General features: G+C 41.6%; 1 protein-coding gene across 1 annotated transcript in view; it reads left to right on the top strand.

Annotated features, from left to right (window-relative positions):
• The window catches only part of LOC143987553 (sulfotransferase 6B1-like), a 28,745-nt gene extending 15,940 nt beyond the window's left edge, over window positions 1–12,805 (top strand). The window contains exons 4-7 of the mRNA XM_077486355.1: window positions 9,642–9,768; window positions 10,694–10,788; window positions 11,150–11,306; window positions 12,586–12,805. Of these exons, the coding sequence (XP_077342481.1) occupies window positions 9,642–9,768; window positions 10,694–10,788; window positions 11,150–11,306; window positions 12,586–12,716 (510 nt within the window). The 3' untranslated portion in view covers window positions 12,717–12,805. The remainder of the gene's footprint in view (window positions 1–9,641; window positions 9,769–10,693; window positions 10,789–11,149; window positions 11,307–12,585) is intronic.
• The last annotated feature ends 2,910 nt before the right edge of the window (window positions 12,806–15,715 follow it).

Here is a 15,715-nt window from a genome sequence, read left to right as displayed (position 1 = left end):
GTATGCATATTGGCGCAGTTCTTCCCCTCTTTTTTCTGCCCATTTATGTGTGTATCTCGCATTGAGCTGCTGCCTTTGTTGTTTTATATTATTTATTAATTTAGTCTAGCGCGTTGTTTCTCTTTTTTCCTAGATACAAAGGCTGCTTTTCCTTTTTTAGTGGCCTGTGTGCGTCTGCCTCATCTTGGTGGCCTTCCAGACATGATGTATTTTTTTGTTTTGCAACACCACACTACACTATATTAGATAATGGGCCTGAAGTGTATTAGAAAGTGTATGCACTGTATTAGATACTATGTACACCGCCTGCACTGTATTCATAACTGTACTATGGCTGCACTGTATTGTATACTGTGTACACCATCTGAAGTATAGTAGAAACTGTACACACTGTATTAGATATTGTGTACACCACTAGAAAAGTAGTAGAAACTTTACACACTGTATTAGATACCATGTACACCACCTGAAGTGTATTAGAAACAGTACACAGCCGAATGCACTGTAGATATAGGCTACACTGGATGCAGAGTATATATATATATATATATATATATACATATATATATATATATATATATATATATATATATATATAATATACTGACTGAATATCGAATAAACATTGCATATATAGTCTATGCTAAATGAAGAATATATATATAAATATAGATCAAATACACTGCCACTAACTAAATAACCTGCCTGCTTAATCTAACGCAAGCTATCTCTCTGTCCACACCAACAACACTACACACTGCCGCCGTATAAGCAGGCTTATATAGTGTGGGGCGTGGACTTAGTCCCCCTGAGCCATTATTGGCCAAAGGCACCCTGCCTTTGGCCAATTATGGCTCTCTCAGCACAGCGCACTGTGATTGACCAAAGCATGCAAGTCAGGTGTGTCATTTGGCCAATCATCATACAGCAATACACTGCGATCTTGCAGTGCATTATGGGGCGTTCCTGCGAGTGGGCAAACACCCGATGTTCGAGTCAAACTGATATTCGACCTTAACATCGAGCTCATCCCTAATGTAATGTAAAGCATAACTAAACCTAATGTTTAAGTTTTAAATATTGCAGCTTACAAGTTCATCGGTGTGGTGGCTTTTCAGTTTTCAGGCAAAGAACATTTTCAGCAAGTGCAGAAAATGCCTAATGATCTTGCTAGAAATGCAGTGTCATTGAAAATGTATGTAAATTGAACAGAAAGCACAAACAATTGTGTGCTCAAGCTAGTGTCCCTGCTTCCCATGTAATAGAGATTAAGAAAAGAAGGCATGTCTGATACCAAATTCAGGAAGGCAGCCTAGTGCCATGTATGTGTCCTTCCAAGTTACAGTTGAGAGAGGTAACACAGCCACCCAGGGACAGAAAATGTGTTATTTGTAGGATTACTAGGTTAGGAAAGAAAACAAAATGAAAAAATAAAATTAATGCAGCCAGCACATCTAATGACTGGTGTGCTGCAATATATAACATTTCTGTTTTTGTATTTTTATTAATTAAAAGTGTATTTCTCAAAAGTAATTTGTTATGTTTCTAACTTGCCAATGTAAATTGAAAAAGGATAGTTTGGGTAGTTTTTGATCTATATCTGTAGCACCCTCTACCAATAGGTGGGTGCTAGCATAGGATTTGTGCTAGGAAAACTGTCAGCACAGGAAAATGTAGGCAGGCCTATGCTTTAAGCTAGGCCTGTCTGTTTTGATCTGGGGGCAGGGAGTGGTTAGAGTAGCAGTGGTTGGGACCACCTGTGCTCTAGTTCTGAGGCGCCTCCCCTGCTTTCAGGAAGAATGTTCTGGAAGACTGGAAGAGGGGCAGGGCCTGGAACTGTAGTTGCAAGCAGCTCATGTGGGAGCCCTGACTAATCCCCAACTGGTATTGGCAGGGGTGGGCTTCCTATATAAGCTGAAGTAACGAGCCACTGGGGGGGAGTTGTTGGCAGAGTGAAGTGGAGAATGGAGTACTAGACAGCAGCGGGGGTGGGGGGGTTTGCGCTGATCACAAGGGGAGGTCCAGGAAGAACTGTGAGGGAACTTAACTTTTTTACATGGTCATTAGGGAAGTCCTCATCTTTACACAGTCATTGATGAGGAACTCCTAGAGCAGAGGGGCAGGTGAAGCTTAAGTTCTCCATCAGGGACTCGGAGCAGAGAAAGGTCAGTGAGTGTATCAAAGTGGAGGACTGGATGTGCCAGGAAGTCTATGAGGGAACATAACTTTTACACGGTCATTAGTGAAGTCCTCATCATTACACGGTCATTGATGAGGAGTCCTGGATCAGAGGAGAGACTGTGGGGAGTAATGTCAAATTGATGTGGCCTGATGGCACAGGATTTGCAAGCTGGGATAGCTGGGAACAGGAGTCCACTGTTCAGAACATGCTTTTATTTTCAATAGTTTTTATTGAGGTTTATAAAGGAACAAAATAAAAGTGGAACAGTCTGTTTTACATTAAAACAGCAAGTATCAAACATAACATTTTTCGAAGCAATAGTCATCTACAAATGAGGATATGAAGCATATTCCCACTTGTGTTGAGGAGGGAGGATTCCCGGTGACTGCAGACACCCCAATGGGCTCTAACTGTATCATGGAGAGGGGGGACAGTAAACCATGCTCAAAGGTTGCTATCAGTGAACCTAAAATTTAATAACGTGGGAAAAAATAGAGATAACGTAAACAACTATTGCAAGACATAGCTTGAGCCTGTCAGTCAGGAATACCAGTGCGTGGTAATATAAGGGGTAAGAAAAACACTTAGCTAAAGTAGTACATTATATTTCACCGGTCAGGATTGCCGTGAGAAGTGGTCCAATTGTGTGGTTACCCAAGTGTCCCAGATACAGAGACGGTATTGTAGAGTGGACCCCTTGTCGCAGCAAATGTAAGAGTGATACCCATAATGGGTCGTGTTATAGAGATTGTGTGGTATATGCTTCTGTGGGGACACCTTCCAGGGATCCGGACCGGTTGGTGCACAGGTAGTCCTGTAGTGAGAAGGGAAAATATATCAAGTAGTTGAGTTGTAACATAAAAAATCCCCTCAACAAATTATGTAACTATAATAGTATCTAATAACATACTGACCATTTTTTCCATAGCCATAATTCAGGATATTTTGGGAGCCCCCGGTATAGGGAAGTTGATATTTGGGACGATTGTCGTATGGAGAGGCCTGAAATTTTCTAGAGTAAGTGGAAAATTTTGTTAAATATGCTTCTAATGTTGGGGAATTGCCACCAAGTATGTTACATTGAACCCATGTGTCCACAATTTACGAAAGCACAGGGGGGAAGAGGATGGGTATATTTTAGCAAGTCGCAGTGGAACGAGATACCATCTCATTAAGACTTTCAAATTTGCTTCTACCAGAGCTATGTTCAAGATTCCCTGGGAAGCTGATTCAGATGCCCTATGCCACTCTTCTAAGCTCCAGGTTTGTCCCAGATCTTTCTGCCATGCAAGCATGAATAGGGTCTTAGAAGGTACCATTGCAAGTGCCCGGTAGTTTACCGAAATTCCTCCCCACTGCTCCATGGCTTGTCCACACCAGAGTTCATAATATGTGATTGTTAACGGGTCAGGTTTTGAGGTCCACAATGTATGGAGAAAATGGGAAAATTGGTGATGTCAACATTTTTCGGAGGTTGGCATTTCAAGTTTGCTGACCCAGGCACAACGCCTGAGTCAGGGTGGTGAATCCTGCGGGGGGGGGCCCTCAGTCTGTGGCAGCTAGGAGGGTAGGCATCTTTTGTCTATTGCCTTAGGTCTAGGGTTACAGGCGAGAGTGGGTCAGACATGGCGTCGGATGCTGGCGCTTCTTCCCCATACACCCCTATGATAGCAACTGGTTCCACTGCACCTTCGGTACCCATGGACGCTTTGTTAAAGGCAGTCCTGGCATAATTTGTTGCCAGGGTGGAAGTGGCGTGCGGGCACAAGGTGGGTAAAAAATGCCCCCGTCTGCCGGGGAAAGCTCTGATTCAGACTCGGCTCCGCTGTGGCAGGCGGCCCCTCTTCTGACACTTCAGAAGTCAAGGACCATGACCCGCCTGACAGTGAGGAGGAAGCCTCCATGTCCTTTTTTAGTGCAGGAAATCACTAGAGGGATAGAGGATACGGCTGGGGCATCTGCGGATGTGTTGGTCTTTTTTGGGTTCCACAGCCGATCCGCACCGCTAAGGTGTTTCACTACCTAAATTATTCTGATAAGTTTATTGACAAGGATTGGGAACACCCACAGCGTGCCTTTTCAGGGCACTTCTTCCTCAGACACCCCTATGATAGCAAATGGTTCCCCTGCACCTGCGGCGCCCATGGACGCTCTGTCGGCCATCCTGGAATCATTTGTTGCCAGGGTGGAAGTGAGGTGAATGGCGTTGTGTTACTCATGTGAGGAGGGATTCAGGAAAAATTGGACATCTCCTCCGGTTACTGACCCCCAGGTATCTAGGTCAAATAAGGTGACCACTATTCTGGTGGAAGGGCTCCCCCTTTTTCAAGGACCCTGCCAACAGAACGTCCTGGCTTTTCTCTGCAACTGCTGTGAGAGCTAAGTTCAGAGTAGTGTGTGCAGCGTCTAGTGTCTCTATCGGTACAGAAGTGGGATCCCTTTTATGTTGTTTGTTAAAGAAGTCTTTTTCTAGTTTTTCTATAGCTGACTTACATGCTTTTCGTAGCCTCAAAGCCATCTAAATTAGCTTTCCTCTAAGGGTAGCCTTGTGGGCTGCCCACAGCATAGTCTGGGAAATGTCCCCAGTGTCATTCAAGAGAAAGTACTCTCGAATGTTTTGTTCAATATCACTAATATGGGTCAGCTTACTAAGGATTGAAGTGTTGAGTTTGCAGCAAGGACTCCTGTTCTGTCTCGGGGTCGCCCCATTATCAAGAAGAAAAGAGAGTGTTCTGACCAGGCAGAGTCTTTCATGTAGGATTTAGACACTACAGATATATCATAGGTAGAAATGAAGAAGTGGTCAATTCTGGCAAAAGATTTTTGGGGGTTGGAATAGTGAGTGTAGTCTTGTAAAGTTGGGTTAACTTCCTTCCAGATATCCACTAATCCTTGACTGTAGACCTGTTTAGCAACCTTAAGGTTCTGCCTGGTGGGACATATAAGTCCCTTACCCAAGGGGCGAGATTGGTCTAGTCCTGTGTCCAGAGCTATGTTGGAGTCCCCTCCGTATATGACAGTACCTTCAATCAGTGGGTTCAAGGTGCTAAATAGGGAGACAAAGAATTGGGATTGGCCCCTGTTATCAGGGGTTTGAGAGCTCTTCTACGTTGTATAGTAGAGGGGGAGATGTCAGCAAAAAGCTGGATCGGGTGCCCCATGATTTGGAGTTGGGGGGGCTGATCTGGCACATTTTCATAACATTTCTTTCACTGCATAGTAATGTGGCTTAACAAGAATGTCACAGGGAGACCATCAGATCGTGGTGGCTCTAGTGCCCTGTGGGCTTGGTCAAGTTCAGCTCTGTCGGGGCAATGTCAGAGATAAGTTCTTTGATGAGAGAATTAACTGCTGCAGGGATATCAGTGATTGATTCGGGTAAACCCCGTATCCTAAAATTATATCATCGAGACCTGTTCTCATGGTCATCAATTTTAGCCATGGCAGCAATCATTTATTATTATTATTATTATTATTATTCAGGATTTATATAGCGCCAGCAATTTACGTATTTGAGTATGAATGTCCTGTATGCGAACTGTGTTTTGGTTAGCCATTTTAATGTCTGTGGTTATTTTGGCAGCGGTCTGGGCGAGTCCCCTATCCAGCATCTCTGCAAATTTGGCGAGTGTCATTTCAGGGGACTGTGAGGTGATCTGGCTTGTGCCAATCAGGGGGTCGCCAGGTCTAGGTGAGGTAGCATTCATGGGGGACATAAGGAGCTCATCCAGAGTTTGGTTTATGAGGGACTTAGTAGAGGCTGGTGAGGTAGGGCCTCTGTGTGGTGAGGTGCTGGGGGAAGCTGCACATACCTCTCCCCGCTGTGTCCCACCAGGCTGCGTGTGAAGAGATCCCTGCCCGTGTAGCCTCATGAGGTGGCCGCTCTGCCTCCATCTTAGATATCTCGGCTGTCTCTGGGATTGTGAGGAGACGGGTCTCCATAGCATTCCTATGTGTACCCGAAGCCACAGGAATGTGTCCTAGGGTATCCCCGCTTTATAGTTGCTTTCATGGGTGGTGATCAGGAGCAGGACAGAGCTCTGAGACTAGGCGTCCATCAGCCAGAGCCCCACGCATGCCTGCAGAACATGCTTTTAAACTACTAGGCCTTCGGGGAGAGGTACTGCAGGCCTTTTGCCTAGTAGCAGTGAGCAACCAGAGTCAGCATGAAAAACTATTCAGAGTGGGTTCTTTTGCTTACAGAAGAAGATGTGACAAGAAATGAATATGCTACAGCATACGTTTGTGCAGAAGAAGAGGATTTCTGGGAACATCACCCTTACACGGTCAAGGGTGATGTCCTCATCTTTACATAGTCATTGATGAGTACGTTCTGAAAGCAATAGTCTGCAGGAGTTATGCAGAGGAGGAACAATAGTCTGCAGGGTGATGCAGGAAAAATACTGTAGCTGTTAAACATGCACATCATTCCTTCAGGCTCAAACTATATGCTAAATCCATAAAATCTCTAAATATGATGGCAAAGTGATCTGTGCTATGGGCATCCCATATACCTCTTTCCCCAACCAAGTTGTACCCCCAATGAAACAAAACAAAGCAAATGACTGTTCATTGTCTCTGCAAGATATATATGGGAGTCTGGCAGCGGGGTGATATGGTGGATGTTTGTTACTAGTGGCAACTACACCGTTACATTTCAGCCTTTTCACACTGTTGCACTGTGGGCTGCCAAACATACCAAACCATGCCAATAAAGCCTTATGCACACTGGCCATTTTTGGCAATACTGTTAAGAGCATCAGGGGCTTTTTTTACTGCCTCTAAACTCCACTGCATGTTATCCTATGTGCTCATGCACACATAGGGTTTTAGCAGCGTTTTGTGGCAGGAGAGTTTAGTGACAAAAAAAAACCCCACTGCCAGCAGATTCTGGAGTGGCAACATTTTGGCAGATAAAATGCTGATAGCTCCTAAACAGCAGAGTCCGCCGACGTCCCTAACAACCAGTGAATAGTTGGCGGCAGAAGATGGTAATTGTGCTAGGCCATCAAAGGTTGCAAGAGTTGGTAATGATGGCAGGCCAGGAGAATCATCAGAACCTGGTAATGGAATGGTGACAGGCCCGGGGAGGTTGCAGGAGCTGGTAATGGTGGCATGCCAGGAGAATTATCAGGAGCTGATAATGGTGGCAGTAAAGACAAGCAGATTGTAGGTAGTGAAAGGTAGCCTGTCTATAGAAGTGCATGGACCATCCGATCAGGCCAGCCTGAAAAACAGACAGGCGGACTTGATCTGATTGCCTGTGTGAAAGGACCTTTACCAACACATTTTAAGGAGGCAATAAGATTTTCCATTTAATAGATCTCATTAACATTAGAGATCCATTTTACCTATGGTGAGAGGATCAGAGCTCTTCTTTTTTTAATGAAATGCACACTCTTGCAGCATTTTAGGATATTAATTACACAATAAGTTTTGTATTGTTTCCTGGGTAACTGGGAAAGATTGAGAAGGTAAGTAGCAGGGTTATTCCCGAGATCCCTGTTAGCTTGGCAGTCTGCCATGTACCAGTGACATGGAGAGGTAGGCGTCTGTTACATGTTCGGCTCACAGGAGGCACCAGAGCATGGAGGGGCATGAGTGCCTGACAGTTTTTTCATTGACAGATGTAGATGAGATGTTCCCAGATGCAGGTTGGGCCATGATTGCAGAGCAGCAGAGATGACAGGCTGTGACGAACATGGTAGAATTCAGCCGGTCACCTGTAGACAGACAGCAGGCACTAGCATATTGGTATGTATCCCAGTACAAGTTGGTAGCCACAGGTTCTGAGCAGAGTCAGGTGGACCGGATCAGTAACTTGCAGACAAGTCAGGTGCAAATGGAAAACAGAAGAGTGGCCAGGCTAGGGTCAGTAGTGTTGAGGCAGGCAGAGACATAGTCAGGGCAGATCGGGTCAGCAGCAGAAGGTCAGGCACAGGAATGGGTAGCAGGTTATGCAGGAAATTATTGTAGACCATACGGCAAAGATCCAGTGCATCAGTTCTGCATAAATAGCCTGCTTGGCATCAGTCATAGCGAGGGCAGGCATACATAAATGAGCCCTGGGGCATGATGGCGCACACATATCTGCACATGCAAACACCTGTTCATGAACCTAGCTAAATTTAATTCTACACTTGTGCACATGTATGCACCCTGGCACAGTATGCCTTTCCTGACACAGTCACTCCTTTTTTTTTTTTTTATGTCTTCCCAAAAGAGCTGAACCAAAAATATGGGAAATAAGGAGCCTCTCGTGTGGCTGCACCACCAGCTTACTGAGGGGACTGAGTAAAAAATTATGTGTAGGAGTAAAATCTATTCAATAGTTCATACAGGGTTTTCTGGATTCTGCTAGATACATATGATTTTTAAGAAAAAGTAACATAGTAAAACTGAGATCCCATTCCCAGGATGTTAGAAAATGAAGTTCAAAGTCATCTGCAGGATGTATAAGAAGACTATATGCAGTGGACAAGGTATAATGGAAAGGGTCCACACAGAGTTTTTCAAAGGACATCTATAGGTGTAGGTGGTTAGGTAGGTGATATTATAAAAAAAGTGTCTGAGTTTCATAGCCTTCCAGAATTTTAAAGATGGGTCATGCATGACTCTAATGTCTGAAATAGATTTCCTTTTCCTGAAAGAGAGAAAATGTTTCAGTCTAAATTGGTTAAAGCTTAAGAATTGTTTGAACTTGGGATCGTGTAGGCCAAACTTTAAAACAGGTGACCCTATTGCTGGAGCCCTAATAGAGGGTTATTTATGAGAAACAGACAAGCACGTCAAGTGTTTTGCAATGGTAGAAAAATAGACTCTACTAGAGGGTGGTTTCTAATAATGAAATTAATATGTGTCTGTTGCCATAGAAAGGACTGTAGAGGTGGGTCCACCATGTCTTGTTTAAGGTCTAGCCAACTTTTGAATGTGGCATGTTTACACCTACCTGGTACTCTCAACAGGTGGACTGAATGAAAATATGTGACTAGGCTTAGAAAGCCTATAACTCCTTTTTTTTCAGGAGTTGGAGGTTATATGACACCCACTCGATTTATTTGACTATAGGAACTAGGAAGTTGATAAATTCTGTCTTCAAGGTATAACAAGCGAGGGGGGGGGCATTCCTTTTTAAAATGCTGTTCATCTTTCTTCCAGTGTTTAATATTGGAAGGTCTGTTTTAAGGAAAATATCCCCAATAGGACAGCAAAATCCTTATTGCAATATTCTATCCAATTCTAAGCAAAAACTTTTGGTCTGAGATAAACTTTAATATTTCATCTTAATAATAGCTCCATATATAATGTATTTATATACCTATCAAATTATGATATATGTGATAATTCAGGACAATCATGCACGCAGGTTACTGAAGTAAAACATAGCGATATTAGCGAACAATACTTTTTTTTTTTACCATATTAAGCCTTGTGTGTGTTTTTTTTTTTTTTTTTGCAGATGTTACTCATCCTTCGGAATCCAAAAGACACAGCTGTGTCTTTCTATCATTTCTCAAACAAGAATCCCGTGCTTCCAACATATGAATCTTGGGACTTGTTCTTCAAGGATTATATAACTGGAAATGGTACTGACTTGATAGGTTTAAAAAATACAGTTTAAAAAAAAAGGCAAACAAATAAATAAACTCAATAAACTGTATCGTGCTCCCTATACATTGAAAATGTTGCCATTACTTCAGTTTAAAATGCTATTAAATATTTATCAAAGGCAATATCTAGTGAGGGGATATAGCATAATAAGCTGCTTTCTGTTGAATGTGAAAACCTTTACCTGTTAATTGCCAGTTGGTTCTAAAGCTAAACCTAGAACACCAAAACCCTGTAATGTAGGAGCCAGCGGGTTTGATTTTACTAACAGATTAGATATGTTGGCTTTCAAAGTGAGTGTTCACTTATTTTAGTGCAGGAGTGGGCAACTATGTGCCCAGCTGTTTCTGAACTAAAAGTCCCATCATGCCTCTGCCTCTGGGAGTAACTACTGGTCTTCCCATTATGCTTGTAATTGGCAGTTTTTCAATGCCCATGCAGTTCCAAAACAGTTGGAGGGCAATAGTTGTCTGCCCCTGGTATTGAATTAGGTGAAATAAAGTGAAAATTCACTTTGCAAAGAACACCCAGTCATGTGCAAGAAAAATAAGAAAAGGAATTTGTGCTTGCACATGAATGGATGATTGAAGTCAGTACAACTTCACCTCATTCTCCAAGCTAAGGGCAGTTTTTTTGTAAAGTGAATTTTTACTTAGCTTAATAAATTAAATGAAGTTGTACTATCTTCATCCAATCATTTGCAAGCAAAAATCCTGTTCTTAATTTTCCTTGGCCATTAATGGATAATCTTTGAAAGTGATTTTCACTCACCTGATGTGCTTAGATATCTAAAATTTCACATTTTTTTTACAGAAAGTAAGCATGCTTTGCTCTATTAGTAAACAAGGTTTACTGTCAATGTTTTGTGGTATTGTAACTGTTACATATCGTCTTTTATTTTAGTAATCTATGGATCGTACTTTGATTATACTCTTCAGTGGGAGAAACATATTGATGATGGGACTATCCTTGTACTTACATTTGAAGACATGAAAGCGGTAAGTGTTTTCCCTACAGTCTATAGTAATACTAAAAACTGTTGTTTGCAGTAAAGCTGCTGTTTTGCACCTAAAAATGAATACTGGCTTTGTCTGGTAGATTTGTGTACAGAACCAATACATCTATAGAATATATCAAAGGGGCTTACATATTTCATTAGGAACTGATTCCATCAAAACAATACCTTTAGCTTTTGGCTAGCATTTTAAGTTCAACAACCAACAGTCCATATCTTTGTGGTTCTTCAGCATAATTCAAGACCATGTCCCCACAAATGTATTTTCTCTGAATGGTTCCACACCCAAAAATGCATAAGACAATATATAATTATAATTTTTCCTTTTTTGTTTTTGTCTTAAGGACCTCACAAAAGCACTGAGAAAAATAAATGACTTCTATGGCTTAGGTCTGAAGGATGATCAAATCAAGTTAGTACAAGAAAAAACGACCTTTTCTTCTATGAAGGAGAAATCCGGTAACACGCATGGAGATCTTGGGAATGTTTTCTTCAGAAAAGGTAAAATATTAAACCGGATTTATCCTGGGTTGTACAAACAAATAACACAGATCTAAATCCAATACGTTGGGTTTGAGTTACAAAAATAATAACAGAGTAAATCTGTTCACTTCAGCCACCCAATCATATGCAAAGCAAAATTATTTGTATTTAGAAAATTTGTATATCTCCATGGATTATTTTATTTTATTTTTCATACTAAATTGAATTATTTGTAGACAGTGTTTTCCTGCTTACTGTGTTCATTAGAAATAGTCAGTATGTTGAGAGCTTGTTTTCACAACCAAATTTAACCACTTCAATACTGGGTACTTTCACCCCTTCCTGCCCAGGTCAATTTTCAGCTTTCAGAGTTGTAGCACTTTGAATGACATTTGCGAGGTCATGCAACAGTGTACTCATGAAAATTTGAGACATAAAGAGCTTTCTTTTGGTGGCATTTAACCACTTAGCCCGGAAGGATTTTCCCCCTTAATGACCAGGCCATTTTTCGCGGTCGTGCAATGCTGTACCCAAACAAAATTGACGTCCTTTTTTTATAGGCACTGGTGGAGCTCCACTGATGAGGTGGCACTGATGAGCACTGATAAGCTGCATTAATGTACTCTGATGGTGCTGCACTGATAATCAGGGCACTGATTATCAGTGTACATGTGCCCTGCCAGACTTGCTGGTTATCAGCTCTCCTTTCATCACGCACTGACAGCACATGAGAAAGGGAATGCCAATAACCATCAAATTAGTTTTGACCCTTTACCTCGATCTGTGATCAGCTGTGTCCAAAGAACACAGCGGTCACAGAACACGCCCGATGCATGCCCCAGGGGGTACGTGATAGGCGTGTTCTGGCAGGACATCCATGGAAGCCCTCCTAGAACAAGAGAGCCACTCCATAGGCACCTTTAGGCTATGGCATAGTACTGAGGTGGTTAAATAATAAAGTACTTGGTTTACTCTATAGCAGAACATTGGCCTTTTTTTCGCTCATTTCAAACATTGTACAATCTGGTTGTGAAAGGTATGCTTGTAAAATGTATGCTGTCTGCAAATAATATTTAGTGACTATGCTGCAAGATAATAATAATATTCTAAAATGTAACTCAACAAGTCATCTGTGGTGTAAAATATGGTTACAATTCTGACTTGTTTAATTTAACAAGCTCAAAAATTTATTCTGTAATGTATTTATTTTTTATGAAGTCTTTTTTATAGGATTGCATTTTGATTCCAACTCTTTAGTTATACAGTAATAACTATTTAAAATGTATTGCTTTTAAAGGAGAAGTAGGGGACTGGAAGAGTCTTTTTACCGAAGAACAGAGCAAGGAGGTGGATGCACATTTTGAAAAGTATCTTGCTGGAACAAAACTAGGAAATATGATAAACTATGAAAAATACTGCACTTTTTGATGTGTTTTGGTCTGGTACATTAGATCACTTTTCAAGTTTTATGTTTTCATGTGACTGTATTAAATAAAAGGATATATATTGAAGATTTACTCAAGCACTGATATGTATACAATATCAATATTGTGAACCCTAAACCACACCAGTTACTGTGCTGAAAAAAACTGCACCAAAAAATTGACCCCTCAATACGTACTATATAATATATAAAATATTAGTGCGCTAAAATCAATAGTGGTTCAAAACTGATTATAAATATACCTTCCAAGGGGTTTAACTAAACCCTTCATATGACCCTAGTCATATAAAGTGCTCTCATGCATAATGTGCAAAAAAAAAAATCCAATCCTAATCACATAAAGTGCTCTTATGCATACTGTGCAAAACCACACAGTATGCATAAGAGCACTTTACGTGATTAGGATTGGATTTGTTTTTGCACATTATGCATGAGAGCACTTTATATGACTAGGGTCATATAAAGGGTTTAGTTAAACCCCTTGGAAAGTATATTTATAATCAGTTTTGAACCACTATTGATTTTAGCGCATATATATATATATATATATATATGTTTTGTTTTTATATATAAAATGCAGTGGTTTGATGCTTATTGGCATACAGTTGGTTGCACATGTTACTAAAAATAGAACACCTAAGGGAGGCACTTTTGGTTGTGCCAAATGCTAGTGCCCCCCAATGCTCTATGGTTCTTCCCCACTACTTCTGTGTTTTGTAGTGTTCTGTGTACTGTAGCGATTGCGGCACATTTATTTTTATGAATAAAACATCTTTGATCAGATAAAATACCAACCACAAGTAAAAAAAACAAAAAATAAACTTATGGGACTTTGTGAATTGAGACTTTGATGAGAAATGTTTAGTCTGTGCAAACATTAGGGCATGTTGAACTGCAGCATAGTACAGCACTGACAGTGATCATGTGATTATAGTTAAAGGCGAAACATCACAATTAGCAAGTAGTCAATTTGAAAAGGGGCACCAGGTAAGTCCTACAGCAATATCTAGAAAAAAACACTCATATATTTAAAAAGCCAGTTGGGTGTTTAAATTTAAATTAGAGTTCCACCACTTTTCTGATTCTTCCCCAGGTATACTGTCTCCACTTCTGCTGGACCTCGCTGCGGTGAGGTACATAGGAAACCCAGCCTACTCCTCCTCCTTCCCCTGCTGCTGGGCCAGTAATAGAGCACAGCGCACATCACGCATGCACAGTAGGTACCCGGCCATGAAGCCGCAAGGCTTCACTTCTGGGTTCCCTTATTGGCAATAGTGGCGGCAGCACCCAACATCGGCTGGTGTGCCGACAACACTGGATTTCAGAACAGGTAAGTGTCCTAATATTAAAAGTCAGCTGCAGTATGTGTAGCTGCTGACTTTAAATTTTTGGAGGGGAAGGCTGGAACACCGCTTTAAAACAAGCACTACACTTTGCTTTTAACTGTATACAGTATGTAACATTTAAAAGAAAGCTGATTGTTGTGAAAAGGGAAGCTGGAGGATTTTACATCAGTAATAAAGGAAAACTACACTTACAAACTTACAATTACAAAATACACAAACATTTACCCAGCCAAGTCAGCAACTGGTAACCAGAGTTGGAGTCTAATGTTGTAAAATGTCTGCTCAATCTGCGCATACAACCAATGGGCTGCAGGGCTGTTCAGTGTATTCTGATGATGGGAGAGTCCTGCTTTCAGAGTACAATGACACAGCGGGGTTGATTTCCCCATCCACCTCAAATGTGTGGGTGAGGGAAACTTGCCAGGTGTACGTTTTTGCTAATGGCTGGGACGCATTCATGTGCCATCAACATTATGGTGTCACCCTGACTTAGAAGTGAGCCGTACACCCTGGTGTCTTTGTATCATAACCTGAAGCTGCCATACAGGTGCCTCCTTGTCCCACAATACATACACCTGCTCAGGATGCAACATTTTGAAGGAGACACCACATTAAAGTGTTCAGTTCCACGAGTCCAGCTAGACTCCACCACCCATTTCCCAGTGACAGAGCGAGTCCCACCAGAAACCAGTGCGGACCCCATGCATGCGCATAATTAACTCTTCTGTATCATACACCTAGGTCCCTAGGATCTTCACCATGCAGATACGGTCCTGGTTGCTGTGGCACTTACTGCTCGGGGAGGTAGGCTATAAACCACTCCCCACACTATACATAAGATCCACCACCCTTGCCTTTAACACTCTCCCACTGTCTGGCTGTTATATCATCCTTCTCTTGTACTGGTTGCCTCCAGCAGCAGCTCACCAAGTAAAAACACCAGGGAACTAAGTTAACCCTTTCTCTCCCTGCTGGGTAGCAGCTAGCTAGAACTTTCCAACCTGCTTACAAATGTGTGGATGGGGAAATGGGTCTATTTTTTTCGTTCAGCCGATTGGCTGAACAAAAAAAATAAAAAAAAATAATGCATGGCCAATTTGGCCATGGCAAAGCCATATAACAAATAACACTCAATACCACCTACACTGGATCTGGATTAGGTTTATTTAACAAAGAACAAAGAAGGTTTACTTATGAAATTATGAAATTACCATTTTATTTCAGTATAGGGACCACAAAGGGTGACTTCTACACAAAGTTCCATTTTGTATAAAAGTGGCTCTAGCTTTAGCTTCTTTGCAGTGTCCTATCACTGCTGTCATTCTGGCCTCATACTATATAATATGGTACACACCCAAATTAGTAAAAAGGCAAATAATGAAAAAGTACAACTTGGCCTCTTACTATTCTAGGGCCCTGTTCACACCTGTGTGTTTTATGTGTGTTTTAGGTGTGCTGTTTTAAAATCCTGAGGCGCATGGCTTGGCTGCAGAGCCGATAGGCTGCATGACTCCTCTACTCTGTCCCAAAGGGAGATAATCAGATGCTTTACAGCACAGTAGACTGCCGCACATCATGCCCGATACACCCGCCAGCACTGGGGACTACTAAGGCTATGTTCCCAGAAATATAAATAT

This window comes from Lithobates pipiens, unplaced genomic scaffold (assembly GCF_037356315.1).
Source record: "Lithobates pipiens isolate NorthernLeopardFrog02 unplaced genomic scaffold, aLitPip1_a1.2 Scaffold_18, whole genome shotgun sequence".
NCBI classification, from domain to species: Eukaryota; Metazoa; Chordata; class Amphibia; order Anura; family Ranidae; genus Lithobates; species Lithobates pipiens.
This window is presented reverse-complemented; position numbering and strand designations above follow the sequence as displayed.